This window comes from Cervus elaphus, chromosome 14, assembly GCF_910594005.1.
Source record: "Cervus elaphus chromosome 14, mCerEla1.1, whole genome shotgun sequence".
Taxonomy (NCBI): Eukaryota; Metazoa; Chordata; class Mammalia; order Artiodactyla; family Cervidae; genus Cervus; species Cervus elaphus.
In genome coordinates, this window is record NC_057828.1 from 33,291,290 (window position 1) to 33,304,937 (window position 13,648).

Sequence of the window (13,648 nt, forward strand, 5' to 3'; positions counted from 1 at the left end):
TCCAGGCCAGCAAAGGCAGGTTTAGTCTTCCTCACATCACATTGCTCTGATCTTTTCTTCTGCCTCTTTCCTCTTTTAAAGACCCTTGTGATTCCACTGGGTCCACCTGGGTGGTCCAGGTTGATTTCTTTAAAGTAAGCTGACCAACAATCTTAGTCCCACTTGCAACTTAATTCCTGTTTACCATGGAAACTAACATATTCACAGGTTCTGGGGATCAGGACGTGGACTTCTTTGGGGATCCATTTTTCTCCTTACCATAAGGACTAACAAGTAAGACATTTTGCCTAGAGCCTAAGGTTTGAGCTGCCAGTAGTGAAATAAAAAACAAAAATTTAATCAAGAATGGCCATGGTTGTCACGATTTATTATGTGGGCTTACATGGGAGGTACTGGGAAGTTACTCAAGGCTTTGTAGTCATGTGTTGGAACTGAGGCTTCAGGAGATGAAGATGGACTTAACAGCAAGTATTTGGAAGGAGATTGATGTTTACCTCTTTAAAAGCAATTGACTTTTATTTCCCTCTTATACATACAGAAAGCTAGGTTCTTATTTAGAATTTCCTAAACAAAGCAGAGTCCATTTATGGTGTCTTTTTAAAAACCATCCTGTCATATTACACATGTGTACAGTGCATATATAGAGAGACTCATAAATCCCTGTTACACAGACACACTCACCCTCACACACACACACACTTCCTCATACATTCCCCCTCTGCTTCTCTTTGTACTTGAGATCTCTTTTCTGTGGTACTTGGTAGCCCTTTTTTTTTTTCCCCTGCCCTGGCACACCCAAGTGACTTGTATCTTCCCACCAGTAACACAGGCTTATTTACTCAGGCAGTGATTCTCACAGGGGTCATTCTGTCAATATAAACCTTCCCTAGTAGGTACGTAAGAACCTCTAGTGAGATACATAGAGTTTGAAAACGTCTGCCCTCCTTCAGTTTAACCATCACTCCACAGTGGCTGTGATTTGATATAACTTCCTAGAATTGTTCTTCTCCCTGACCCCCACTGAGAATCTAGTGGATATGGAATACCTGGTTTTGAGTAGAGTCTGAGAATTTCTTACCTTTTTAATTAACTTGTTTGGCTGCTCCAGATCTTCATTGTAGCACATGGGATCTTTGATCTTCATTGTTGGATCTTTAGTCTTGGCGTGTGGAATCTAGTTTCTGTTCCAGGGATCGAACCCAGGCCCCTTGCATTGGGAGCACAGAGTCTTAGCCACTGGACCTCCAGGGAAGTGCCCCAGAATTTCTTACCCTTTGATTAACCTATTTAAAGCAGCACCATCCATTAGAACTTTCAGAGATGACAGAACTGTTCTAATATATCTGTACTGCCCAATATGGTAGCCACGGCCACATGAGGCTATGTGCTCTTAAAATGTAGATGTATAGGAAAAACAGAGGACCCAGTAGGAGGATGGGCAATGAATAGATGGTAGCTCCTACTTTCATTTTGAATTGCCTTTTAAAATTTTTTTAGTTTATTTTTGGGTGGGCTAGGGCTTTTTTGCTTCACAAACTTTTCTCCAGTTGCGTGCAGCTTGGGGGAGCTACCCTTTAGCTGTGGTGCTCAGGCTCCTCATTGCACTGGCTTGTCTTGTAGTGGAGCACAGGCTCTAGGGCACTTGGGCTTTAGTAGTTGCGGCTCCCAGGCTCTAGATCACAGGCGCAATAGTTTAGGTGCTCCGAGTCACGTGGAATCTTCCCTGATCAGGGATGGAACCCACATCCCCTGCATTACAGGTGGATTCTTTACCACTGAGCCACCTGTGAAGCTCTGAATTACTTTTTAAGTTATTTATTTTTTTAGTTTTTGTAGTAATCAAACTGGTTCACATGGGTATAATTGTACTCATCTTTTACCTATCCTCATTTTGATTGATGACTAAATATTTGATTGAAGTGTTATTCATGCGTCTCCTGACAAATAATTTTTGCTCTTGCCTCTGTTCTCTTTCCTGATAAATACATAAATGCATGTGCGCTAAGGTGCTTGTCATGTCTGACTCTTTGTGAACTTATGGACTGTACCCAACCAGGCTCCTCTGTCCAAGGGATTCTCCAGGCAAGAATACTAGAATCAGTTGCCATGTGCTCCTCCAGGGGATCTTCCTGACCCAGGGATTGAACCCAAGTCTCTTTTTTCTCCTGCATTGGCACACAAGTTCTTTACCACTAACGCCACCAAGGAAGCCCGAATATATTTATACATACATATATGAATATATGTAAACTTTACTGAGACATAATTCACATAGGATACAATTCAGTTACAGTTTACAATTTGATAGCTTTTGTGTAGCAATTTGTAGCTTTTCATCACATCAGAAAGTGATGAAAACTATCACCACAATTGCTTTTAAACATTTTCATCACCCCTAAAAAATCATCAGCAGTCCCTCCCCAATTCTCTATACCTATCACCCCCCTGCCCTAGCCATTTGCTAATATACTTTCCTGTCTGTATGCATTTATCTATTCTGAGCATTTCATACTGGTGAAATCATATAATATGTGGTCCTTTGTTAGTGATTTCTTTTACTTAGGATGATGTTGTTCCTGTTTATTTATGCTGTAGCATGTTGTAGTACTTTAGTTCTGTTTATTGTCAACTAGTATTGTATTGTGTGACTATGCCACATTTTATTGACCCATTCATTGGTTCATGGCATTTGGATTGTTTACACTTTGTTACTATCAATGACGTAACTGTGAACATTTATGCTTAAGATTTTGTATGAACATATATTTTCATTTCTCTTGGACATATGTGGAAGGAGTGGAATTGTTATATAATAACTCTGTTTAACTTTTAAAGTAACTGCCAGACTGTTTTCCAAAGTGGCTACACTATTTTACTTTCCTACCAGAAATATATGAGGATTCCAATTTCTCCACAACCTCACAAACATTTATTATCTTTTTTATTATAACCATCCTAGTAGGTGTGAAGTAATATCTCCTTATGGTTTTGATTTGCATTTCCCCATTGGCTAATAATGTTGAGCATCTTTTCATGTGCTCATTGGTCATTTGAATATCTTTGGAGAAATGTCTATTCTTGCCCATTTTTTAAATCAAGGAATTTGTCTTCCTCTGTCCTTTTAATGTGGCCTGAACAGGATGCTGATATGCTCACTGGTGATGAACAGGTATGGAAGGAAGTCCAAGAATCCCTGAAAAAAATTGAAGAACTGAAGGCACACTGGAGTATCCTTTTACCTGTGGACTGAGTTGTTCATAGGATTGCTTCCTTACCGGTTGGAGCCTGGTATTAATGAATTCAAGTCCAGGGTTTGACCTCTCCATGAGCCAGAGAGCTTCATTCTGTTCCACACTCACAGGCTGCATCCCTGACCCCAGCCAACAATTTCAGCAATGGCGAGGAAAGATTGCAGTAAGGTCAACGTGAATTCCTCACCATCATTAGTTGATAATCAAAATTTATAGCCAGGATTAGTAGGATAGTATGGAATATGCTCTTTACATATGTACAAAGTAACAAATTCTGGATTCCCTTCCTCCCATGACCTACATCTCTATAATGTATAACTTAAAATCCTTATAATTTAATGACTATAGTCAGCCATGACTACAGTGGTAGTCAGAGTTGCTGCACAGGACATTTTCTTGGCATAAATAGTAAGGACCGTGAGTGGGTCACATTTTAGAGTAAGGAGAGACCGTATATGATGGAGGTCCTCTGGGAAGGCTCCACCGATGTTATACTATGTGAAAAGTAGCCCAAATCAGGGACAGGGCTTAGATAGTCAGAGGCTAAGAGGGAGCCACTTGCGGTAGTGGAATTAGCTTGAGCAAAAATGTGACAAAAAGAAACCACAAGGTAGGGAGAAAGAGACTAAGGTAGATTAAAAAAAAGATTGCAAAACATTGTCAGATAAATTATATCCCAGGCGCTAAGAAAATCTACAGATGAGGTTTCCAAAGTACAGTGTTCTTTAAGGAATTGTAAAAGAGCAGGAGAGGCAGTTAGACAAATGTTCCTATTTTTTAAAGGTGAAATAAGTAATTTCTGAAATCTATAGTCCAGTGAGATTTTGTTGTTGGCAGTTTTGGTAAAGAATCTCAAGCTAGTGACCAAAGGAATGGAGAGGAAGCTGTGATCACCAGGATGCTGCAGGGGTTCATTAAGAGCCGGTGAGTTCGCAGAGTCATGGCTTTCTTTGGTAAAGTTTGTATGTAGACTTCAGAAAGAGATTTGATTTTAAAAAGTAACCAAGAGATTTCTGCTAGATGCTAGTGTGACCAGACGTCTCATTAAATGGTTGAATAGCCATACTGCAAAACTGATGCTTAATGGATCACTAATGCTGTGGAGTACTCTGTTCCCAAACCAGTCCTCTTCCACCTTTGATTCAGCACCTTGTCTGAGGATGCAGAGCAGAGGTTCATCAAATTCTCAGAAGTATATGGAATGGAAGGATGGCAGAGGTGGGATGACAAAATCAAGAGCTCAAAAGATCTTTGAAGGTTTGAATGATGCAATGATGCCTGAGATGAAGATGAAATTCAACAAAAGGGTATCTCACATCTTCTATTTGGGCCAAAAAATTCAAGTGTATAAATATATATAAAGTTTGACAACAGAATTTGTGAAAGAATTTTAAGGTTTTTAGTAAACATCAAAATTCAATAAAGCTTAAGAGTATGATATAATCCGCCCCCCCCAGGAAAAAAAAAACAAAACACTCCTGTGATCTTGGACTCCATTAATAGAACTAGAGAATAGAAAATGAGAAAGGTAATAGTATTAGTCCGACCATATCTAAAATTTTCTCTTCGGTTTGGGGTAGGACACATAGAAAGGGATAAAGAAGAAAATGAGTTTTGAGGCATGGAACCAGGATCAAGTGGTATTTGAAACTCTGCAGACAGGATGGGAGACAATTGGAAAGCAGTCGAATCTGAGAGCAAGAGGACGGTTCTCAGGCCCAGAGAGCTGTTGTTACACTGCAGAAAAGACTTGTTCTGTGTAGTGCCCTGCAGAGAAATTAGGGCCCAAGGATGATCAGTTCAGTCTCAGTGGGATGAGTTTTACTGACAGCATTGTGCCAGGTGCCTTACTGGTTATAACCCACTTATGGTCCAGGCAGGATTAAGAAGACACAAGCCTGCACTCCCAGCCCTCATGAGTAGTTGGGTAGTAAATACATAGATTAATATTTGAGGGACATTGAAAGCACAGCAGTCAACTTTGGGAGGTTAAAGAAGGTTTCACAGAGGAGGCGACTTCCTGGGAGGGTTAGGAGGAGTTTACCAGGCAGGCGGTGGAGAAGGGGAGACCCTGAGGGAGAAGCCTGTGCACACATGGAGGTGCAGCCACCTGCGGCCCAATTACAGTTGTTCAGTGTGAGAGACGGGAACGTGGTCGGGCCTTGCTTCAGTGTCTTGCACTGGACTAGATGTTATGTGTAGGCTCGGGGACCACGGGAGGATTGTAAGCAGTGGACGATGGTAAGAGCCCAGGGTTGTCAGTCTTTGAGTCTCAAGGAGTTAACTCCCAGGTGGATTCACTGTGTTCCCCTTTCTCTTTCCCCGTTAATTTTCTTAACAGTCATGGGAAACTCTGCAGAAAGGTGCCTGTCCTGGCATCAGTACTCTTTTCTCTTCAGATAGGCTGTCTGCCCTGCTCTCCTCACTGGAACAGAATGGCTTGTGGTAAACACCCAGCAAATGCCAGGGACTCAATTTTTGAGCAAACATTATACATGTCAGCATTAGCTTGGGAGAAAAGCCGCTTAGTTAAAATTATTCCATTTTTTTGCTCACTGAGGTGTTTTTACAGGAAAGGTTTGCCTTGTTTGCCAGGAGACTTGCCAGTGTTGCGAAGGAAAGTCGCCATGTGGTTCCTGCCAGCTTGCTGGGGCATAAAGCAGATGTATTCCTATCAGCGGCTGCATCTGGTTTTTACTTCCAAGGCTTGTCACCTCAAACCTCTTTAAAATGAGTTGGAGCATATATAAATGAACAGGCAAATAATAATGGCAGTCTCACAACTTGATGTTAAAATAAGGTCAGAGTCTTGCCACAGAAATGTCTGGGCATTGTGTAAGAGACAGTTGTTCCTCCTGATAATCCATCACATATCTAATCCTAGGATGAAAAGCCACAGAGGTTAGCCTGGAGTTTGTTACAAAACCAGTGCATTGCCTAAGACACCGCCTCCCCCAGCTTCTAGGGAATACATGCAGTAAACTTTAAGCACACATGTCAGATGAGTAAAACAGAAAGCCACCAAGTCACTTTTCTTCAGTAAATGTACCTCTTGCAAGACCACAGTTAACTCCTCAAAGACAGGACTCGGCCTAAAGTGATAGAGTATCATGTACAGAAATGCTCATTAGCCGTGCATTTTGGTGCTTGAAGTTCTACCCAGGTAGTCAGGCCTGTAGTCCCAGGTATTCTGCCTTCAGACGATTATATATTTCTTGTGAGGATTAATAAAGATATGAGCTCTTGTAGGGGTTAGGGGAGAATGGATACATGTATGTGTATGGCTGGGTCCCTTTGCTGTTCGCCTGAAACTACCACAACATTAATTGGCTGTAATATTAGTGATGATTCTTGAGTCGTGTCCGACTCTTTGCCACCCCATGGACTATAGCCCCCCCAGGCTCCTCTGTCCATGGAATTCTCCAGGCAAGACTACTGGAGTGGGTAGGCATTCCCTTCTCCAGGGGATCTTCCTGACCCAGGAATCAAACCCAGGTCTCCTGCATTGCAGGCAGACTCTTTAGCTTCTGAGCCACCAGGGAAGCCCCTCCCCAATACAAAATAAAATAAAAAGTTAAAAAAGAAAGATACGAGTTCCCACTCACACAGCTGACTTGATTGGTTTATTTAAACTGTTTACTAATGTGTTGGAAAGCAGTGCCCTGAGAGTCTGAATGCTGGAAGAAGTAGATCTGGCTGAGCACACACACATTGTTTTATAGACTTGGATCACTTTTGTTTTATACTCAAAAAAATTTGAGATCCAGTAGAATGGATTTCTTTCAATTGCTTCCCCTTGTGTGCGCCTTTGGGTTGTGTTTTTGGCTTCATATATGCTCAAGGTTCAAACGACACAGAAGCAAGAATGAGCTCCTCCTTTATTAAAAGGAATCTCTCTAAAGCTTCTTTAATTTCAGAAGAGTTTTGAAACAGCAGCTAGCAGAGTAAATAATTATAAAGTGAACTTAGTCTTTAGCTCAGTTTAATAAATAGCTGCATTCATTTGAGGACTGGGTTTCAAGAGAATTCATCTAGTAGGACTAGGAAGGAAGAATGACTCTCTGAAAGTCTAATCCCCCAAAGCACAGGCTTGGTTGGAAGACGGTTTGTTGATGTAAACAGAATTTCCTTCTCTGAGACACCACTTACATGTTTTTGTTTCTCGAGTGTGTTTTCAGGCAGCTCATCTGTGCAAAATAATGGGCACTTCCTTCCCTCCTGTGCCTGGGAGCTCTTCAGCCTTGTAGAGACTCTCATTTTACTTTTGTTTTCCCTTGATGAACACAATGAATCCTTAACTGAGGTTAATAACAGAGTGGGAACAGGTTCTGGCCATGTGCCAGTCGATCATAAGCAGTAACGCTGAGCGGCTTCCTGATATCAACATCTACCAGCTGAAGGTGCTCGACTGCGCCATGGACGCCTGCATCAACCTCGGGCTCCTGGAGGAGGCGCTGTTCTACGGCATCCGCACCATGGAGCCTTACAGGTGAGTCGAGGGGACAGGCTAGAGTGAGGGGTGAAGGCTCGAAAATGTGACCTCATGCTCATCACTGCGGCTTTAGAAGCGTGTTGCATCTGCTGCCCGCTCTGTGTGTAAAGCCAAACCTTTGTTCATTGATGCATTCATTCATCATCTATAAAGTTCCTTCCATGTGTCAGACCTGGGTCTGTGCAGGGACTAATGAGACGCTGTCTTTCTGTGGAGCCAGTGATTCTAATAAAGTGCGCTGCTCCAGGTGGCAAAGGCAAGTGCGGAGCCTGGGGCAGGGGAGCAGAGAGGAGTGCAGCACAGAGGTAGCTTGCGGGTGGGGCTGTGGCATTAGCTCTGCTGATCCAGGAGAGGACGCGGTGGGGGGCCCTCCGTCTGGCTGACAGCAATGCTGGTTTCTTTCACTTCTCAGGGCTTCATGGTTCTTGGGGTGCCTTCACTTGAATCGTTTGACCTCCTAACTGCCTTATGACCCAAGCTGGAGAGCAGGGAGACAGCCCTCTCAAACACATCATTGAGTCAGAGGAAGGAACTGTTGGTCATTGTTTCTTGACTGGTTTCAGCTCCTCCAGGCCAGTGTGTGTTTCACCCCAGATCAGAGGAACTTTGGGAGGAATAGCAGTGTTAAAGTCAGGTGCTGAGAATTTGACACTGGTGGGTGTGGGAGCCTGGTTTGCAGTGGGCTAAGAACCTAAAGCTGTGGAGGTGATGGAATTCCAGTTGAGCTATTTCAAATCCTGAAAGATGATGCTGTGAAAAGTGCTGCACTCAATATGCCAGCAAATCTGGAAAACTCAGCAGTGGCCACAGAACTGGAAAAGGTCAGTTTTCATTCCAATCCCAAAGAAAGGCAATGCCAAAGAATGTTCAAACTGCCGCACAGTTGTATTCATCTCACACACTAGCAAAGTCATGCTCAAAATTATCCAAGCCAGCCTTCAACAGGATGTGAACCGTGAACTTCCAGATGGTCAAGCTGGATTTAGAAAAGACAGAGGAACCAGAGATCAAATTGCCAACATCCACTGGATCATCAAAAAGGCAAGAGAGTTCCAGAAAAACATCCGCTTTTGCTTTAGTGATTACGCCAAAGCCTTTGACTGTGTGGATCACAACAAGCTGTGGAAAATTCTTAGAGAGAATACCAGACCACCTGACCTGCCTCCTGAGAAATCTGTATGCAGGGCAGGAAGCAACAGTTAGAACTGGACATGGAACAACAGACTGGTTCCAAATCAGGAAAGGAGTACGTCAAGGCTGTATATTGTCACCCTGCTTATTTAACTTACATGCAGAGTACATCATGAGAAGTGCTGGACTGGATGAAGCACAAGCTGGAATCAAGATTGCTGGGAGAAATATCAATAACCTCAGATATGCAGATGACACCACCCTTATGGCAGAAAGCAAAGAACAACAAAAGAGCCTCTTGATGAAAGTGAAAGAGGAGAGTGAAAAAGTTGACTTAAAGCTCAACATTCAGAAAACTAAGATCATGGCATCTGGTCCCATCACTTCATGGCAAATAGATGGGGAAACAGTGGAAACAGTGACAGACCTTTTCCTGGGTTCCAAAATCACTGCAGCCATTAAATTAAAAGATGCTTGCTCCATTGGAAGAAAATCTCTGACCAACCTAGACAGCATATGAAAAGGCAGAGACATTACTTTACCAACAAAGGTCCATCTAGTCAAAGCAATGGTTTCTCCAGTAGTCATGTATGGATGTGAGAGTTGGACTATAAAGAAAGTTGAGTGCCGAAGAATTGATGCTTTTGAACTGTGGTGTGGGAGAAGACTCTTGAGAGTCCCTTGGACTGCAAGGAGATCCAACCAGTCCATCCTAAAGGAGATCAGTCCTGGGTGTTCATTGGAAGAACTGATGTTGAAGCTGAAACTCCAATATTTTGGCCACCTGATGCAAAGAATGGACTCATTGGAAAAGACCCTGATGCTGGGAAAGATTGAAGGCAGGAGGAGAAGGGGATGACAGAGGATGAGATGGTTGGATGACATCACTAATGTCATGAGTTTGAATAAACTCTGGGAGTTGGTGATGGACAGGGAAGCCTGGCATGCTGCAGTCCATGGGGTCACAGAGTCAGACACGACTGAGCAACTGAACTGAACTGAAGAACCTAAGTTTGAAAGATGAGCTAGATCAGTCTAGAATAAGGACACAGAGACATACATACCACCATCTGAGGTTGGAATAGCCATCTCCAGCATGAAACAAGGTCACTGAGTGTGGTGAAGGTGCCTTGAAAGCATCTGAGACCTGCAGGAGTTGGAGGTGGGGGGTAGTTTCCTGGGGGAAGCAGGGGCGCTGTTCCAGGCAGACGTCGAGTTTCTCAACTCTGAAGACAGTATGATGTCAGCCCTAAGGGACTGAGCAGAGGGAGGATCCAGTCTAGACTTATGCAACAGGGACAATAGGCAGGGGAGTGGTCCTTAGGGAAGGAGGAGAGAGAAGCAGAGCCCAGGGTGCCATCTGTCTGCACTTGAGGAAGAGCCTCGAAAGACAATGGAGTGGGGAAGTTACCAGGATCCACATGATAAGAACAGAAGCAGGTCCAGGGTCTAGAATATCAGTTCAGGCAAAGGAAGGAAGCTGGAAATGACATGCTTGGTCAGGAAGCCAGGAGCATGGTGCAGATCCACCAGCCAGGTGCATGGCAGAAGTCCACAGGCCAGCCACGGCACCCGGGTGACCCTGAGGGTGTTTTTCAGAGCTTCTCTAGGTGGTTTCTTCCTCTGCCTTGTGGTTGAACAGCTTTGGAATCCAGACTGTGAGTCAGCTTTAATCAAACTTTTAAGAGATTGCCTTGAGGGCTGAGACTGTAGACTTTCCCATGAGCGTGAAATGTCTGTTAGATATGATAAATCTTGTGGGTTCTCAGAAAATAGGAATTGAATACAAAGAGATAAGGCTTCATTCACTTTCTGAGCCTCTGTGTTGCAATGAGAGGCAGGTTGGGGACGGTTGGTATTACCTCTCTGAACTCAGGGCTGGGTCTCAGGACGCTGAACTGCAGGCTGCCTGATGAGTGAATGAATGCCAGCCAGGAGACAGAAAATCCTCCTTCCTCCAGACCTCCCTTGGCAGCCACTCACACCATGCTGCTGGCTGGGCTGGACGCACTGACCCTTCCTACCCATCCTCCCCTTCCTTTCTGCAGCCAAGCTACTCCCACCCCTGGTGCAGAAACATACATTGGTCCCCTGATTCATTAAGAAGGCAGCGCGCCTTCGAGGGAGCTCTTTCTGCACATACTTTTGAATCCTCCTTTCTCCATACCCACTGAGGCTTCTCTGAAGGACTTTCTTACCCCTTCATTAACTGGCAGTTTCACCAACTTAAATTTGAATCAAACAAAGAGGCCTTTGTTGTAGGTGAGGCCAGGTCCACCAGAATGTACTCCATGTTGTTTGGAATACATTTGCTTATGTTTCTCTGGTGTTTGGCAGGTCAGGTTCACTCTGTAAATGTACCCTCTGTTCTTAGGCTGGGTGACATGTTTCCAAGCTTCCCTCCATTTTTCTTCCTGGAGCTTGTTACGGAGTTACTCTATGGTGTTCTGTATTTCAAGAAATCAAATCTGCAGCGATCCACTTCAAATGAGTGGGAACTGAACGGTTTGCTTTCGGAGCTATAGCAGAGAAGACAATGAGTAACCCAGAACCAACAGAATTAAGAGAAAGGAGAGAGGGGTGGATGCTGGCAGACTTGGTCTTTTTTCCCCTCAAGCCCTTTAACAATCGTAGACTGTGAGGTGGGAATCCCAAAGTGGGCAGTGGGTTTTGACCCACTCAGCAGCCTACACCATCTCCCAGCAGATGCTCTTTGTTTTTTGTGTTAGCCCCTCAGTCATGTCCAACTCTTTGCAACGCCATGGACTATATAGCTCACCAGACTCCTCTGTGGAATTCTTCAGGCAAGAATACTGAAGTGGGTTGCCAATTCCTCCTCCAGGGGATCTTCCTGACCAGGGTCTTCTGCACTGCAGGCAGATTCTTTACCATCTGAGCCACCACGGAAGCCCAGCAGATGCTCCAGGGGGGCTTTTTGTCCACCTGTAGCCAAGGTCATGGGCGGTTAGGCATGCCTTACTGAGAGGTGACTGGGTTGCTGTCTGCTGTAACAGGTTTACAATGTTGATATTACCATTTTAAACAACTAGATTGAGGTCAAGACTCTCATAGAGATTTTGTCACTGCTGACCTTGGTGAAATCGTAACTGCCAACCTGAGAGAAGGTGTCCATTATTCCATTTTTATCCAATACAAGTCAATGCATTGCCCTCAGCTCCCTTCTTGCCCCTCCATTTATTTTTACTCAATAGAAGTTCCTTTTATGATGCAACATAAAATATCAAGTTCTTTATGTTCCATAAAGCAATTTAGAATTAATTCACATAGGACAAAATGTGTAATCGAGTATTGACTCATAATACATCCCCTGAGGGTATCTGTGCATGTATCTCTGGTTATATATTCAGGGTCATCTGTCCCTTAGCACTGCAAACATTAAGCAGAACGAAAGTAAGTTAAAGATACTTCACTAATTTTATTTAAAAATTTAATTCTGTCAAAACTCAGCCATATGATAAATTGGGTCCTGCAAGTTAGTTTGCCAGTTGGTAGTTTAGAACTTGGAAAGCATTTTCTGTTTTTTTTTTTTCTTTTTTTTCCATTTATTTTTATTAGTTGGAGGCTAATTACAATATTGTAGTGGTTTTTGCCATACATTGACATGAATCAGCCATGGATTTACATGTGTTTACATGTTTTCCCCATCCCAATCCCCCTTCCCACCTCCCTCCCCATCCCATCCCATCCCTCTGGGTAGAAAGCATTTTCTTATTGAAGAAGGTGTTACAGATCATGCTGAAGTCCCCTGGACCAGCCCGTGAAAGTCTGCTCAGCATCATCAATGTAGACCATAAATTTTAAAAAAAGAAAGAAAGAAATAGAAAAAACAAAATTGTACATGGTTTTAAAAACTAAGATTTGAATTATGTTGAATACAAATGAAACTTGATTTTCTTTAGGAACCAGAGGATGATATGGAAATATAGAGGCTTTTTAAGGCTTCAAGTAGTACTTTCAAGATATTTGCACATTCTGTTAATTTTTATGGTAAGAATAATGTATACTTTTAGGAAAGGACATTTTCAAAACAATGGAAAGGTAAAAAACCGCCCTCATCTTTCACACTCCTGTCCTACTCCCTAATGATAGCCATGGTGAGTTTCTTTCTGAACTTTTCAATGTGTGAGGCACTCATCTGAATATATTTCAAAGCCCCACTATCCCCTTCTTTCCTCACTTTCCCCTCCTTTCCTCACTTTCTCTCTTCTTCTTGTCTTTCTTAGGAAGAGACTTGGTCCCAATCCTGATCTATTAAATATGCCTACTAGCGTGGCGGGTGGGGAAAGAAAGGTGAGAAGGAGAAAAAGAATATAGAAGCCAGTGGAATTCTCCTCTGTGGAAGAGAGAGAAGGAAAAAAAATAGGGTCTCTCTCTGTCTCATGTTCTATAACTGACTTTTTTCACTTTATAATCAATGTGGACATCTGGGCCTCATTCTGTATCTATTCTCTTTAACAGACAGCTAGTGTATCATCTCATGAGTATACCATAATTCATCCCTCTCATTTCCATGTATGTTTAACATCTCAGACAATACTATGATTAACAGCCATGTACTTGTATTCTTGTGTTCCTGTGTGACTGAATCCATAGGGTGAGTCCACATGGTAAATTCCTTAAACGCTAATTTGCTCTAGCAAAGGTGATGTTCATTTTCAATGTAGATAACTATTACCAATTTGTGTCCCCCATCCACCAAAATGTCTCTCTTTCTTCCAAAGGATTAAGAATGGATGGCATGATCTTGCTGATA

The 13,648-nt window shown here is 43.0% G+C and overlaps 1 protein-coding gene across 2 annotated transcripts in view; it reads left to right on the forward strand.

Moving 5' to 3' along the window:
* The window catches only part of SMYD3 (SET and MYND domain containing 3), a 709,727-nt gene that overhangs the window by 597,192 nt on the left and 98,887 nt on the right, over window positions 1-13,648 (forward strand). For both annotated transcript variants that reach the window (XM_043923815.1, XM_043923816.1), the window contains 2 exons: window positions 3,140-3,227; window positions 7,566-7,740. In XM_043923815.1, coding sequence (XP_043779750.1) covers window positions 3,140-3,227; window positions 7,566-7,740 — 263 coding nt within the window. The remainder of the gene's footprint in view (window positions 1-3,139; window positions 3,228-7,565; window positions 7,741-13,648) is intronic.